This window comes from Rhinoderma darwinii, chromosome 3 (assembly GCF_050947455.1).
Source record: "Rhinoderma darwinii isolate aRhiDar2 chromosome 3, aRhiDar2.hap1, whole genome shotgun sequence".
Lineage (NCBI taxonomy): Eukaryota > Metazoa > Chordata > Amphibia > Anura > Rhinodermatidae > Rhinoderma > Rhinoderma darwinii.
In genome coordinates this window covers 89,896,476-89,911,156 of record NC_134689.1, presented here as the reverse complement: position 1 = coordinate 89,911,156, position 14,681 = coordinate 89,896,476, and the positions used below count along the sequence as shown (strand labels likewise).

The 14,681-nt window shown below is 42.4% G+C and overlaps 1 protein-coding gene across 4 annotated transcripts in view; it reads right to left on the bottom strand.

The window, feature by feature from the left end:
- The window catches only part of AFF4 (ALF transcription elongation factor 4), a 119,903-nt gene that overhangs the window by 15,406 nt on the left and 89,816 nt on the right, over positions 1 to 14,681 (bottom strand). For all 4 annotated transcript variants that reach the window (XM_075856457.1, XM_075856454.1, XM_075856455.1 and 1 more), the window contains 6 exons: positions 5,940 to 6,026; positions 5,345 to 5,381; positions 5,167 to 5,215; positions 3,616 to 3,670; positions 1,877 to 1,914; positions 418 to 580 (listed from right to left, as the gene is read on the bottom strand). In XM_075856457.1, coding sequence (XP_075712572.1) covers positions 418 to 580; positions 1,877 to 1,914; positions 3,616 to 3,670; positions 5,167 to 5,215; positions 5,345 to 5,381; positions 5,940 to 6,026 — 429 coding nt within the window. The remainder of the gene's footprint in view (positions 1 to 417; positions 581 to 1,876; positions 1,915 to 3,615; positions 3,671 to 5,166; positions 5,216 to 5,344; positions 5,382 to 5,939; positions 6,027 to 14,681) is intronic.

Genomic DNA, 14,681 nt, shown 5'->3' with positions numbered 1-14,681 from the left:
TATAAAATTTGGGGGTGGGGGAAGAGTTTTGTACATTCTGAAGTCCTGTTAATTCAGGACTGTCAAAGTGTGCAACCATCCAAGGATAACTACTGTTGTCAGATTCCTCTTTCCACCAACGGGCACATAGCCAACTACTGACTTCAGGCACATAGAGCCTGGTAAAAACAGCCGAGATGCAGCATTTGATACAGAATTATGACAGTAATGGCAATGAAGTGTGTGTTTCTATAGACTTGTTTAAACAGCCTCATGCCTAATCCCAGCTGTGAGAAGTTTCATTTTTTTTTTTGAGCATTCTTAACATACTGGAGTTTCTTTTTTACCATAGACCCATGTATGGCATAATTTCGCCACGTGAGCGGAATTGATAAAATGGTTTTGTATTCAGCACTAGTGTGTAGACTTCACTGTTACCTCAGGAGAGGCGCTGCGGGATGGTTCATTAGCCTCGCTATCACTAGAACTGCTTTCACTTTCAGAATCGGATCCGGAGCTGCTTTCTGATCCACTGTGACTGCTTGAATCATCCCTGGAATTCTCTGCTCCTTCGCTGTTAGTCTGTGATGGCTCAGAGTTACTGAAGATGAAGGAAAAAACACAACGCATTTCATATACAAACGCTCATCTTCTGGCCAGCTAAAACACAGAAAAGAACAAAACTTTTCACAGGATTGCAATAAATTGAAATATTTGTACCAACTGGAAAAACGTGCCTGAAATGACTGCATGTGACTATTTAGAAGAGAAACATGCCGTAAAGCAATGTGGTTCCTTCTCCTTTATGCGAAGATCTGCTCCAATTTTTGAAGAAAACTAAACGTACGGAAGAGCAGACCTGGGGGCAGGCAGCTAAGTCTGTACACTATTTCATTTGCTATAGCAGCAGCTTGCAATCCAGAGCTGCTCTTCCTTCTGTAACTGGGGGCAGGAAATGATCAGCCACTTTAGAGGGTTTAGAGAACGGCTTTATCACCCAATATGGTGAATTAGACAGAAACTTCCCTTTGTCTATCTGGTCTCCCTTAAGGTTTGCATTACAGGGTCCCGAGTCCCCACAAATTTCAATGATGGGCAGCAGATTGGCAGTGAACAGCTAGTTATACTGTTAGTAAGCCGTGACATTTTTTAAATATTTTTCCACAATGCACCTCATGAAAGGCTTTCTGAAAAAATAAATTAAATAAATGGAGATCCGCATAAAGGTGCGCAGACCGTAACGCATTCATCCAAAATATGAACAGTATTAACTAAACTGTAAGCAGTCCGATTAAGATCTTAATCTATCACAGATAAATCCTTTAGGTCGTCTTACTGAACAAAAACATGTGTTCAATACTACCTTCTTACATTTCTATAAAGAAAAGAAAAAAAAAAAGGAGGAGAAAATAAAGGCATCGCATTAAGCATTTTAGTCACAAAAGGTCATTAAAGCAATAAATAGGGGTTCTCAGTCTAATACAACTGAAAGGCCTGCAATTCCTTTAAAAGAGTAGAATCAAAATGTTGAAGTTTACAAGTAGTGCAGTTTTTTATAATATGCAATCACTGTAATCTGTAAGAATATATAGTTTTACGAGCAGACACATAGCCAGCCACTCTGGTGGCTGCAGAACTATGCATGCTGCCCTGGAGTACACCACTTGCTGTAGTTTAGGATCATTACAAGATAGGCAATATTTTGTTTTTTTGCTACATTGCAATACTCTATATGTAAGGTTTAAAATGGTGTACTGAGGTGAACATATGTAGTGAACTACCATAGGTAAAAAAAACTTCGTCTAACCCATAACATAGCAGAAAATCCACCATTCACAAATAAAAAATAATGGAAACCCGATCCCTATAATGAATTGATAAAACTTGGCACACATACCTTCCTGGTGTATTGGTTGGTACAGTTTTATCACAGTCCTGAAAAGAACAAAAAAAACAGTGCAGTCTTGTAAATAACCAGATCGATTCCAGGACAATGTCAATTACAGAAGTAACAAAGAGGTGTATTACAGATCACAACTAATAAAATAACCATGCTACTAGTAATATCACGTCAAGCAGCGAAATGCGTTATTCTAAACATAATGAACCGCTGCTGGGCAGTTTAGTGGGCATATGCACAGCTACGCTACAATTTCCTACGTAAAAATGTGGGAATGATGGAGTCCGGAATGTTTCTGTAGCATCTTGCTACATTATAATGAGATGTGTATATATAATGAAAAGGACAGTAGCATGATGGACCAAGATTCCACAAATACACCACAACACGTCTTTATAAGACAATAGAACATGGAGACTGGGAAGAGTTAAAAAAATCTTCTCGCTTTACAGAACCCTCTGTCTGTGCATTACATATACAGCCCCACTGATTTCAATGAGAACTGGGTAATGCTTCCTTTCCGGTGTAGCACCGCAGGAATATTAAACACTTGCTGCTTTACTTTACAGTAAAACCGCTCAAGAAAACAATTGAGGCTCCAACATAGAATTTAATCTAATGGTCTTCTCCTATAAAATATCATGTTGACTTCGTTTGACACATTGCATAGGCAGCTGCAAGGGTGGTGGTCTTTCCATTTAAAGAGGACCTATCTGCCCAAAAACCTGCAACCGACATCTCCATGGGATTCCCGGCGCCACACAGATATTGGCACTTGTCTTTTTTCTAGCCCCCACCTTTCCTGAGATATCAGTACCGTTAGTTTTGGTGCCAATAAGCAAATGAGGACTTTGTCAAGTTGGTGGTTTCCATCGGTCACTTGCCATGGGGTAAAGGCCGTCAAAGGCCTCATTTGTATATGGGGCCTTAAAACTAACGGTACCGATAACTCAGATGGCGGGGGCTAGGAGAAAAAAAAAAAGCAACAGAATCTGTGAAGCGCATGCAATTCAATGGAGATGTCAGCTGCAGTTTTTTGGGTAAATGACAGGACATCTTTGAGATTTTATCACCAGAGGACACAGTCACTAACCCCTCTCCTATAATGTAGCAGGACTAGGGGAACAGTCTACCTTGTTGTAAAGAGCTTTTTAAAATACAGGCATTTTGGTAGCGTTTTTTGATGCGTAATTAGGACTCCCATGGTCTATGGGAATTAGGCACGTTTCCTCGCTACCACCGGAGGGGGCTCTGGTGCTAGTGACAGCCACATTCACTTGTGTGTGCGTCCGCAGGAGGGGCGGCGTGGCCCTACCTACCAGGGGAGCGGTGTGGCCCTACCTATAGGGACAGTGGTGTAAGAGAGGGATTCTTTCATTGATGCCTATAACTGTCTATTTTACTGCTGTACTTGTAATATTATAGTATTTAAAAAAGGAATTAAAACTAATTTAAAATACGTTTTCTTATTCTCTTATTTAGTCGCTATATTAGCGTTTATTGGGGGTATTACTTTAGGTCGCCCACCATTGATGGGGACTTGACCTCCTCCTTAACTGGTCCGCTCAGGAGGTGTCAAGACCTAGAGGAAACATTGGTCGTATGCACTACAATGCATTTTCCCATTGATGTCAATGGGAAGCTTAAAGCATGCGGTTTTGATGCGTTTTTTCGGCGCGTCAATTACACGCTTTGTATTTTTATGAATTTTATGCCTTGTTCACAAAGAAAGATACCTGATCTCCATCACTATCTTCACTGCTGCTCAGCTTTAAGTCCTCCTTCAGCAGGCTGTAAAAGAAAGGTTAATTAGCTAAAGTAAAAACACAAAAAACAATAGGAGTTAGATTTATAAAGCACCAACTAACAAAATAAAGATCAATTAACCAAGATTTGCGTTACCACTTATTTTCTATAACAGCAACCAAATTATCATGACCAGCTCTGTTAAAGGAACAGTGTCACGAAAAAAATTTTTTTACATCAGTTTGATTTTAGTGTTTTATTAAAAACTTTTATATTTGTGTGTTTGTGTTTTACTTTTTTTATTTTTTCACTTTTTCTTCCCTATGGGGGCTGCAATTTTTTTTCCCATTTCTGTATGTGTCGATTAACGACACATACAGACATGGAATACGGCAGCTACAGTCCCATAGTGAATGCTAACGGGGCCCGTTCCATCCACTATGCTGTACGCCGTCTGTGTGGGAACGGCGCATGCGCCGCTCCCACACAGTCCAAGTTGAACTGTGCGCCGTCCGGCGCCATTTTCCTGTAGACCGGAAGTCGCGGCCGGACAGTAAGATTACTACTTCTGGTCGCGGCTTCCGGACTTGTGCACTTGGAGCGGCGGTAGCAGACGGAGCGGACGGACCGGAGGGAGCGGCGGCGACTAGAGCAGGTAAGTTATTTCTGTGTATGTAAGTGTTTTACTGTGTGTTTACTACTGTATGTAAACCTACTACACTGTGTGTTAGCTAAAAAAATGGCGACACACAGTGTAGGAGGTTAGACCGTTCAAACCCCTCGTTTCTCCCGGCACTAGCCAGGATAAGGGAGGGGGGATTCTGTGAGCACACTAGAGCGAGTGAGTTTTCTCAAATTTTGCAGCATAAAGCAATGTGGTTGCTTTACCACATGCAATGCTGCAATTTTGGGAATTGCTTCATCTAGTGACCAGCACTGGGAAATATTATAAAATTAGCATCTAATTTATAATATTTCCTGACTCGTGAAAAAAATTAGAACAATGTTTAATCACCTATACACTAATTGTTTAACTAAAAAAAAATATTAATTTTTTTCTAGCGTCACATTCCCTTTAAGTTTGCAGAATAAAACACTCATTCTAAGTGTAAACGGCTTAAAATGTGAAAGTTTAGCGGGGGTCCCACACTTTTTACAAAGTTGTTAATTAAGCAATAAAAATTAAATTTATTTTAGGACTAAATTTTTTTTTATTATTAAAGTAATGATCAATTTAAAAGGGCAAATCTACACTTGGAAATATAGGAAAACCAAAATAGAATTACAAATACAAAAGATATTAGTGGGTTAACTTGCCGTCGAGTGTTCTTTAAGGATGCCGGGCTGCTGCCAGCTTAGTGGCATTAGGAGAACTCCCCGTGTGCTATTTATACTCCTCCATATAATCCTGTACCACACAACACTATCCCAATAACCTGCAAGTTAGGACTTGTACTGTTCCACTTCTCCTCTACAGACTCCGGTTCCCATTCTTTTTATATGACTATTCGTGCACAGAAAAGTTATTGGATGCGACTTACGATTTTGGTGGATGACCATTGGATGCTTTAGTAGATGCATTGTATCTCTCTGTGAAATTAAAATAAATACAACATTCATAACTGCGAGTCAATCTACACAAACGTAAGGTAAAGGTCTGCACAGGATTAGAACACATAACAACCCCCCTTCCCACATACAAGAACGACGTTTACTTACTTTGATCAGTATTGGAGAAGCTGGATTGTTGTGATTCCTAAAAAAAAAAAAAATTAGAATTAGCAGTTAGAACATTGTGGTTTTTGTTTTAGTTTAGGGAACCGCTCTTCCATACTATATACAAATATATAAAAAATAAAAAAATAAAGTTTTTCCATCAAAAAATGTTTAGAACTGTATTATTTGGGAAAAATGGTTATAGTCACTGATACCAGCCCTGGATATTCTCAATGTAATACATAAGTGAAGAAAGATTATGAACTGGAAATCCACATGTCTGTCTGGGGGCATTCTGTACCAACCTTCGAAGAACGAGTATTAGCCAGTCATCACACTCTTCAGCCAAGTTTGGCATAGCTGGTATGGGTCAACCGTTACCATTATGTAAAGCCACTCCAGCTATCAAAACGCCTGACCATTCAAATTGGAGTTACTTTTTGCAGAAACAATTAAATATTCATTCTAAAGATAAACTTGTATTTACTCCCCTGAAGCCATTTGTGCTATAATACACTTACAAATTGTTACCTAAAATACGGTCAAGGATTATAGGCAAGGATGAAAGCAAAACATCACATGAAAATTTAACACAAACCTTTGTTGGGAATGGAAATTTTGAAGGCTCAGTTTTGCATGGGGTATGTATTGCAGTCAGAGGGGGAGGCCATGAGTGGGTCATCTCCTGCAACCAAAAGGCATAGATGTCAGAACGTCAGAGAGGTGAAAATGAAACGTTTAGAAGAGCATTTTACGGTGTAGTATACCTTTACATATTAGGAGGATTTTTTTTTATTTAAGTCACTTTCACCCTTTTTGGTCAATAATTTGTATCAGTATTTGTAAAAACCGGTTATCACATTTGTCATGTACAGTTCCTTGCAAAAGTATTCACCCCCTTGGTGTTTCTCCTGTGTTTTGATGTATTACACCCTGGAATTAAAATGGTCTTGATAAAACAATCCAAACTGTTAAAGTTGAATGAAAAATACCTAAAACCTCCAAACCCCCCCACCCCCCAAAAAAAAAACTAAAAAGTTGTGAGTGCACAAGTATTGATATCAAGCCACTAAATAATGCCCGATCAAACCAATTAAACTTCAGAAGTCACACAATTAGTTGAATAAGATTCCCCTGTGTGCAGTGTCACATGACCGGTCACATGAGGTCAGTATAAATACACCTGTTCTGAAGGCCCTTGATTCTGTAAACCCACTAAGCAAAGAAACAAAAAGTCAGACCACGGAGCTCTGAAAATCTCAGAACACCAATAAATCCATTACAGCAAAATGGAAAGAACACGGTACAAGTGTAAAACTGAGAAGGGAAGACAGTCGATCAAAACGGACAGACCGGGCAAGGAGGGCATTAAATCAGATTCAACAAAGACACCAACCATAAAACTGAAGGAGCTCCAAAGATCCACAGCGGAGATGGAAGCGTTTGTCCATAGGACAAATAAAACCTGTATCCTCCACGGAGTGAGGGTTTATGGAAGTGCGGCCAGAAAAATACCATTACTTATAGCAGAGGTGGAGATAGTCCAGCCCGCGGGCCGTATAAGGTCCGCGAGATCATCTAGTCCGGCCCAACCTCACAGCTGCCATGAAAATCACTACTTGGCTCTGTCCACCCAACTGCCTTGCATTTAGGAGCAGGAGAATGGCAGACAGAGCAAAGTATAGTGACAGCGGTGTTCTTGGTGAGGTTGGCGTGTGCCGGCCCAAGACTGGACCACTCCCGAAACAGCACGCCCCTACATCACTCTGACGGCCACTGCCGCCGTGTCATTCCCCCCTTTGGCTCCGTCTGTCCGCACTACTCACAAAGTGAGGTCAGGTGACAAGCGAGCTACATGGTTTTTTTCTTCATGTTCGTAAATCAGCCGGAACACAGAGAGGTAGAACGGGGTATAGGGGGCCCGTTATAGGGATGGGCGCGGGTCCCAGACATGGGACCTGCATCTATCTGACATTTATGACATATCCAGTGGAAACGTCATAAATATCCCTGATGGGAATTTAATTAAGTCGGAACAACTTACCGCTGCGAGTTCTTTTCAAAACGTACCAAAGAGTCGACTGCGCCCCAGACTGACCGACGCAGTAACAACATCAACAATACCGGCGAACATCACACGCCTCACCAAAGACAAGCAGTTCCAGCCATCACATTAGGGGGGGAGTTACTTCAATGTTTGACCAAATATAGCAGGCAAATTGTTAATTGTTGATAATTTTGTATGGCCCGTGAATGATGTTCTAAATATCCAAATGGCCCATGGCAGAAAAAAGGTTCCCCACCCCAGACTAAGGCCCCATGCACACGAACGTGCTTTTGTGGCCGCAACTCCCCCGAAAATCCACGGGAGAATTGCGGCCCCATTCATTCCTATGGGGCCATGTACACAACCGTGGTTTCCACGATCCGTGCATGGCCAAGGAGACCGGACCACAGAAAGAACAGGCAAGTCTTATTACGGCCGTGTTCTGCGGTCCTGGCTCATAGAAAATAATGGCCGCGTGCACGGCCTGAGAATTGCGGGCGGCTTGCGGGTGACACTCCGCCCCCGGCTGACCCGAAAATCACGGCCGTGCACATGGCTACGGTCGTGTGCATGAGGCCTTAAAGAAAAACATAAGAAAACACATATTAATTTCACCAAACAGCATGTGGCAGACTCCCCAAATACATGGAAGGTTCTCTGGTCAGAGACGACTAGAATTGTACATTTTGGCCATCATGGTAAATGCTATGTGTGGCGCAAACCCAACACTTCCCATCACACCAACAATACCATTCCCACAGTGAGGCATGGTGAGGGCTGCATCATACTGTTTTATCAGCAGGGACTGGAAAACTGGTCAGGATTGAAGGAAAGATGGATGGCAGTAAAAACAGGGCAATTCTTGAGGAAAACCTCTTTGTCTGCCAAGATTTGAGACTGGGACAGAGGTTCATCTTCCAGTAGAACAATGACCCTAAACACACTGATAAAGCTACACGAGTGGTTTAAGGTGAAACATTTTAAAGGGAAGAAGGTCATGAATTTTATTTTATTTTTATCATATTGCTTTTAATATATTTTCCAAAACGTTATTAAATTGTGTTCTCATGTTTTACTTTTTAATTTATTCTTACTTTTAGGCTATGTTCACACGGAGCATTTTGCAGGAGGAATATCTGCCTCAAAATTCAGTTTGGAAGTTTGAGGCAGATCTTCCTCTCCCTGCACGCCGATTTTCGCGCCGTTTTTCGCCCGCGGCCATTGAGCGCCGCAGGCATAAAACACCGCGAAATACGCTTTCTCTGCCTCCCATTGAAGTCAATGGGAGGTCAGAGGCGGAAACAGCCGAAGATCGGGCATGTCGCTTCTTTTTCCCGCAAGGCAGTTTTACTGCTCGCGGGAAAAAGACGCAGACACCTCCCATTAAAATCAATGGGAGGCATTTTAGGGCCGTTTTTGCGACGCGGTTTCCGCGTCACAAAACTCGGCAAAATACTCCGTGTGAACATAGCCTTACTTCTCTATGGGGGCTGCCATTTTTTTTCATCTCTGTATGTGTCGATTAACGACACATACAGAGATGCTATCCGGCACATACAACCCCATAGAGCCGTTCCATTCTCAGTTGCGGGCGCCGTCTGTGAGGGAACGGCGCATGCGCCGCTCCCACACAGACCAAAACGAAGCTCGTTCGTAGAGCGAAATCCGGCACCATTTTCATGTGGACAGGAAGCCGCTGCCGGACAGTAAGATGACGACTTCCGGCCGCGTCTTCCGGCCATATGTTCAAGGAAGCAAAGGTGCAAGGAATAGGAGCATAGACCAGCGGAGGCAGCGGCAGGAGCAGGTAATCTATGTTCGTGTATGATGTGTGTATTATGTTTGTGTATTATGTTCGTGTATGTTCGTGTGATACTGTCTGCTGAGCCCTGTATCTAATCCTCCTACACTGTGCAGTCGCTCAGAAAATGGCGGCACACAGTATAGGAGGTTTGAAGACATTGAAACCCTTCCTTCTCCTGGCACTAGCCGGAATAAGGGAGGGGGGATTGTGTGAGGACACTAGAGGAGAGTGTGTCCGCCCCAAATTTGCAGCATAAAAGCAATGAGGTTGCTTTACCACAGTGACCATGCTGCAATTTTGGGAATTGCTCCCTCTAGTGACCAGCACATGGAAATGTTATAAATTAGAATCCAATTTATAATATTTCCTGACTTGTGAAAAAATTAAAATGTGTAATCACTTAAATACTAATTTTTAACTGGGAAAAAATAAAAAATCAAAAATCCTAGCGACACATTCCCTTTAAATGTCTTGGAATAGTCAAAGCCCAGATCTCAATTTAATTGACAATATGACTTAGGCCTTATTTACACGAGCTTAGTTCACGTCCATGAAAATCACACACGTCGCACGGACCTATGCTAGTCAATGGGGCCGTTCAGACATTCCGTGTTTTTCACGCAGAGTGTCCGCTGCGTGAAACTCACAGCATGTCCTAAACTTTAGCATTTTTCACGCATCACGCACCCATTGAAGTCAATGGGTGCGTGAAAACCGCGCACGGCACACGGATGCACTTCCGTGTGCCGCGCGTGATTCGCGCTACAGTTGTAGAAATGAAGGGAATAATAAAACTACCTCCATTTCGGTTTATAAACATCAAAACCACGTGTCATAACGATGCCATTAGCGCAAAAAACACACAGCCACGCACCAAACAATGACGCCATACGGAACTGCAACGAGCAAAAAAACGCAGCGTTCGTGTAAATAAGGCCTTAAAGCCTGGCTGACTGCTGTACACCAACACAACCCTTCTAACTAGAAGCATGGGCAAACCCCAGGGCCAAGAGGTGTTAAACTAAAAGACATACAATACCCCAAGAAACTTGTATCAGCAAAATGTCACTTTCATGGGGTGAACACTTCTGCACAATAGAGTTCTCGGTTATTAGTTTTAATTATTGTGTGTGTCACAGTAAAACATATTTGGCACCTTTAAAGTGGTAGACATGTTGTGTAAGTCCAATGATAATCCCCCTGCCCTCAAAAAACGACCTACATTGTAATTCAAGGCTGTAATACAACAAAAACAGGAAAAACACCAAAAAGGAACAAATACTTTTGCAAGGCACTAAGAGTTTGGCATGTATGCCAGGAAAGGTCACCATATATACTCTAAACGTGTCCATAGGGCTCTATTAGACCATTGCAGGCCAAAAGAGTGTCCTTTTGGCCTGGTATACCGTGTGTTTGAGGTATGGAATAGCAAAGTAGTGTATGCTATTCCATACAAAAGGGATCCCGCAGATTTGTTTTTTTTTTAACATGGGAGCCTATGGGTGACAGGTGCCATTGTATGGCGTACGTTACAGAGATATGTTAAACTCATACGCAATGAGTTTTGTTACGACGTACTGTATACATGTATAAAGTCACAGTAGCCTATGGGTGACAATTGCCTTACAGTGGCGCCTGTCAGTCTTCGACTTCTATCTGATCCATTTAACGTATACGTCATGAAAGTTCGTAATGTATACGTTAAAAGTACCCACAATTGAACTGCTGAGCACGAGTGACCACAAACTTTGGACACATTAGGTGGACGTTCTGAGAGCGAATGAAAGAACACCAGGGGGCGCCATAACAAGTATGAAACAGAAATAGCTGGATACGGGAGCATCTGTTTTTAACCCTTTGAGGACATAACCATTTTTTGGATGTTTTTTTTTCCTCCCCACCTTCCAAAAGCCATTACATTTATTTTTCCGTCTAAATAGCTGTATGTGGTCTTTTTTTGCGGGACGAGTTGTATATTTCCACAGCACCATTTAATGTATTGGGAAACTAGGGGGAAAAATATTTGTGGGGTGGAATAGGAGAAAAAAAACAGCGATTCTCCAATCTTTAGAGGGATTTTCGCTTTTACGGCTTTCACCATACGATGGCATGTTAACTCTATTCTACTGGTTTTTTTATGTTTAAAACTACTTTTACAAGGAAGAAACTAATTGTTAAAAATAATTTGTGTTTTGTCACTGCATTCTGAGAGCCATAACTTATTATTTTTTCCGTCTTTTAAGCGGTATGAGGGCTTATTTTTTGTGGTGCGAACTGTAGTTTCTATTGGTACCATTTTGGGCTACAGGAGACTAATTGATCACTTTATTTCATTTTTTGTGGGCTATGACATGACCCAAAAAAAAAAAAAAAATGCGATTCTGGCAGTTAATTATTTTTTTTTATAACGTTCACCGTGCGGTTAAATAAGGTCATCGTGTAATAGTTCGGACTTTCACAGACGTGATGTTACCAGATATCTTAATGTTTTATTACATTGTGTTTGGGGGAAAATTGGCATACCCCCCCAAGCGTCCCGGTTTCAGCGGGACAATCCCAGATTCTGGGCGGTGTCCCGCTGTCCCGGGCTGCTGATGGTATGTCCCCGTGTCAACTGTATCTGCGTCCTCAGTGATTTGGGCTTTCAACTATGGAGTCCCCGGCCAGAGAAACGCAAGCTCTCTAGCCGGGGTCCCCTGTCTTGGGAAAGCCCTTGATGTCCTGGAGCGGAATCCCCGGAAACTGCGTGGCCATCACTCTGTCTGGGGATTCCGCTCCTAGGAGAGAACCCCAATGGCACCATCTACATGGGCCAAAAAAAAAAAAAACAGATTCTGGCAGTTTCTTTTTTTAACGGCGTTCACCGTGCGGATTAAATGGTATGTTGTAATCGTGTGTACTTTATTTTTTTTATACTACTATAGAGGAAAAATGAGAGGGGGAGTTTTTTTTTTACACATTGTTAGTCCCCCTAGGGTACTTGAACTAGCAATCATCAGATCGCTGGTACAATACACTGCAATACTAATGTATCGCAGTATATGGTCATTTTTACAGGCTCCTGTTAAGCCAGGGCTTAAAGAGGCTCTGTCACCAAATTATAAGTGCCTTATCTCCTACATAAGGACATGGGCACTATAAAAACGTAGGTGACAGCAGTGTTTTATTTAAAAAAAAAAAAAAACGATCTATTTTTACCACTTTATTAGCCTTTTTAAATTTATGCTAATGAGTTGCTTAATGCACAAGTGTTTTTTTTTTTTCACTTTAGACCAAGTGGGCGTTTTACAGGGGAGTGTATGACGCTGACCAATCAGCATCATGCACTCCTCTCCATTCATTTACTCAGCGCATAGGGATCCTGTTAGATCCTTTTGTGCTGTCTTATACTAACACATTAACGATACTGAAGTGTTTAGACAGTGAATAGACATTCCATGGGATGTCTATTCACAATCTCTGCACTTCGTTAATCTGTTTGTGGTAGTTACAGCAGAGCAAGCGTGATCTCGCTGTAGATGACAGGTTACGAGATTACGCTTGCTCTGCTGTAACTACCACAGAGTAACGAAGTGAAGAGATTGTGAATAGACATCCCGTGGAATGTCTAGTCACTGTCTAAACACTTCAGTATTGTTAATGTGTTAGTATAAGACAGCACATAAGGATCTAGCAGGATCACTATGCGCTACCTAAATGAATGGAGTGCATGATGCTGATTGGTCATACACTCCTCTGTACAACGCCCACTTGGTCTAAAGTAAAAATACGCCCACTTGGGCATTAAGCAACTCATTAGCATAAATCTAAAAATTATAATAAAGTGGTAAAAATAGATAGTTTATTTAAATAAAAAGCACTGCTGTCACCTACATTATAGCGCCGATCTCCTTATGTAGGAGATAGGGCACTTATAATGTGGTGAGAGCCTCTTTAACAGGAGATGAAGAAAGGCAGCACTGGGGGCCCTCATTGGGCCCCTGGGATGCCATGACAGCAAACGGCACCCATCGATCTCGTCGTGGGCGGGGGGGGGGGGGGGGGCAATGAGCTGTCAGAGGTGGCGCCCTCCTTTTTCTAACATCTTAGATGCTGCGATCGTGACTGACCGCAGCATCTAAGTAGTTAGACTGATAGGAACAGCTCGATCACTAATACACAGCGGACACCCGCTGCGTACGGAGCGGGCGAGCCTGCTCCCAACATCCCCCCCCCCCCCCCACTGCGACGTTTCATTATGTAGTGGTGCGCTTTGGAATTTTTTAAACCCATTATTTAAACCCAATTGAAAGATGGTTAGGTTTTGCGTGTTCTAACAGAGCAATGTAGTTTTTAATCGTGGGACAACAAATTATACAGTTGTACCATAAACTTGTCGTCATGGACAGTTCGGCTATATATAAATTGACTTAAAGGCTATTAACAAATTTGAGGGCATATTTTTTTTAATAAACAGATTAGGGCCTGTTAACATCAGCGTTGGCTTTCCGTTCCGGGGTTCCGTCGGGTGAACCCCGCAACGGAAAGTCAAACTGAAACCACAGCTTCTGTTTCAGTCAGCATTGCTATCAATGGTGACGGAAACTTTGCTAATGGTTTCCGTTCGTCACCAATCGGTCAAGTTTCCGTTTTTTCGACGGAATCAATAGCGCAGTCGACACCGCTATTGATTGCGTTGTTAAAACGGAAACCTGCCGGAATGGTGACGAGCGGAAACCATTAGCAATGTTTCTGTCACCATTGATATCAATGCTGACTGAAACGGAAGCTGTGGTTTCAGTTTGACTTTCCGTTGCGGGGTTCACCCGACGGAAAGCCAACGCTGATGTTAACAGGCCCTTAGTGTAACTTTGTAATTAGTCATTAAAACACAACTTACAGCGATACAGTGGTTCTGTATTCTCTATACAGAACAGCTGTATTGTTGGCTTTACACTGAATCCGTCAGTACCATGGATCTGACAAGTTCGGACTGTGACCCAGGAGACGCGCACCCTCTTGAAAATTTATCCTGTGCTGCTGATCTACACATATCGATCTGACAAGTTCGGTGTCAGCGGGTCCTGCGTGTCGATCCACCTGTAAACGATCACATCTAAGTTATGAACTTAGATGTGAACGTTCAAATGTGGATCCTCCGTGACCCGCCGACACTGAACCTGTCAGGTTCGCGGTACTGACTGATTCAGGGTAAAATATGGGGGTGGCTATGTACAGGGGGCCGCCCGTGGCACCCACTACAAGAGGGCAGCGCATGGCAGAAAACGTACAAATGAAATTCATCAGTTTTTAAAAACGGATGCAAAACTGGTCAAAATCGTCCGTTAAACGCAGAAACACGGCCCGGAACAGAAGCAAAAATGACAGAGAAAACCGGACCAAAATGGCCGTTTTTAATCGGCCTACACTCGGACCCTGTTGTGTGAATAGAGCCTAACAGTACACAGTGGGCCGAGCATTTTTAACTTCTACTTGGAGGAACACCTTAA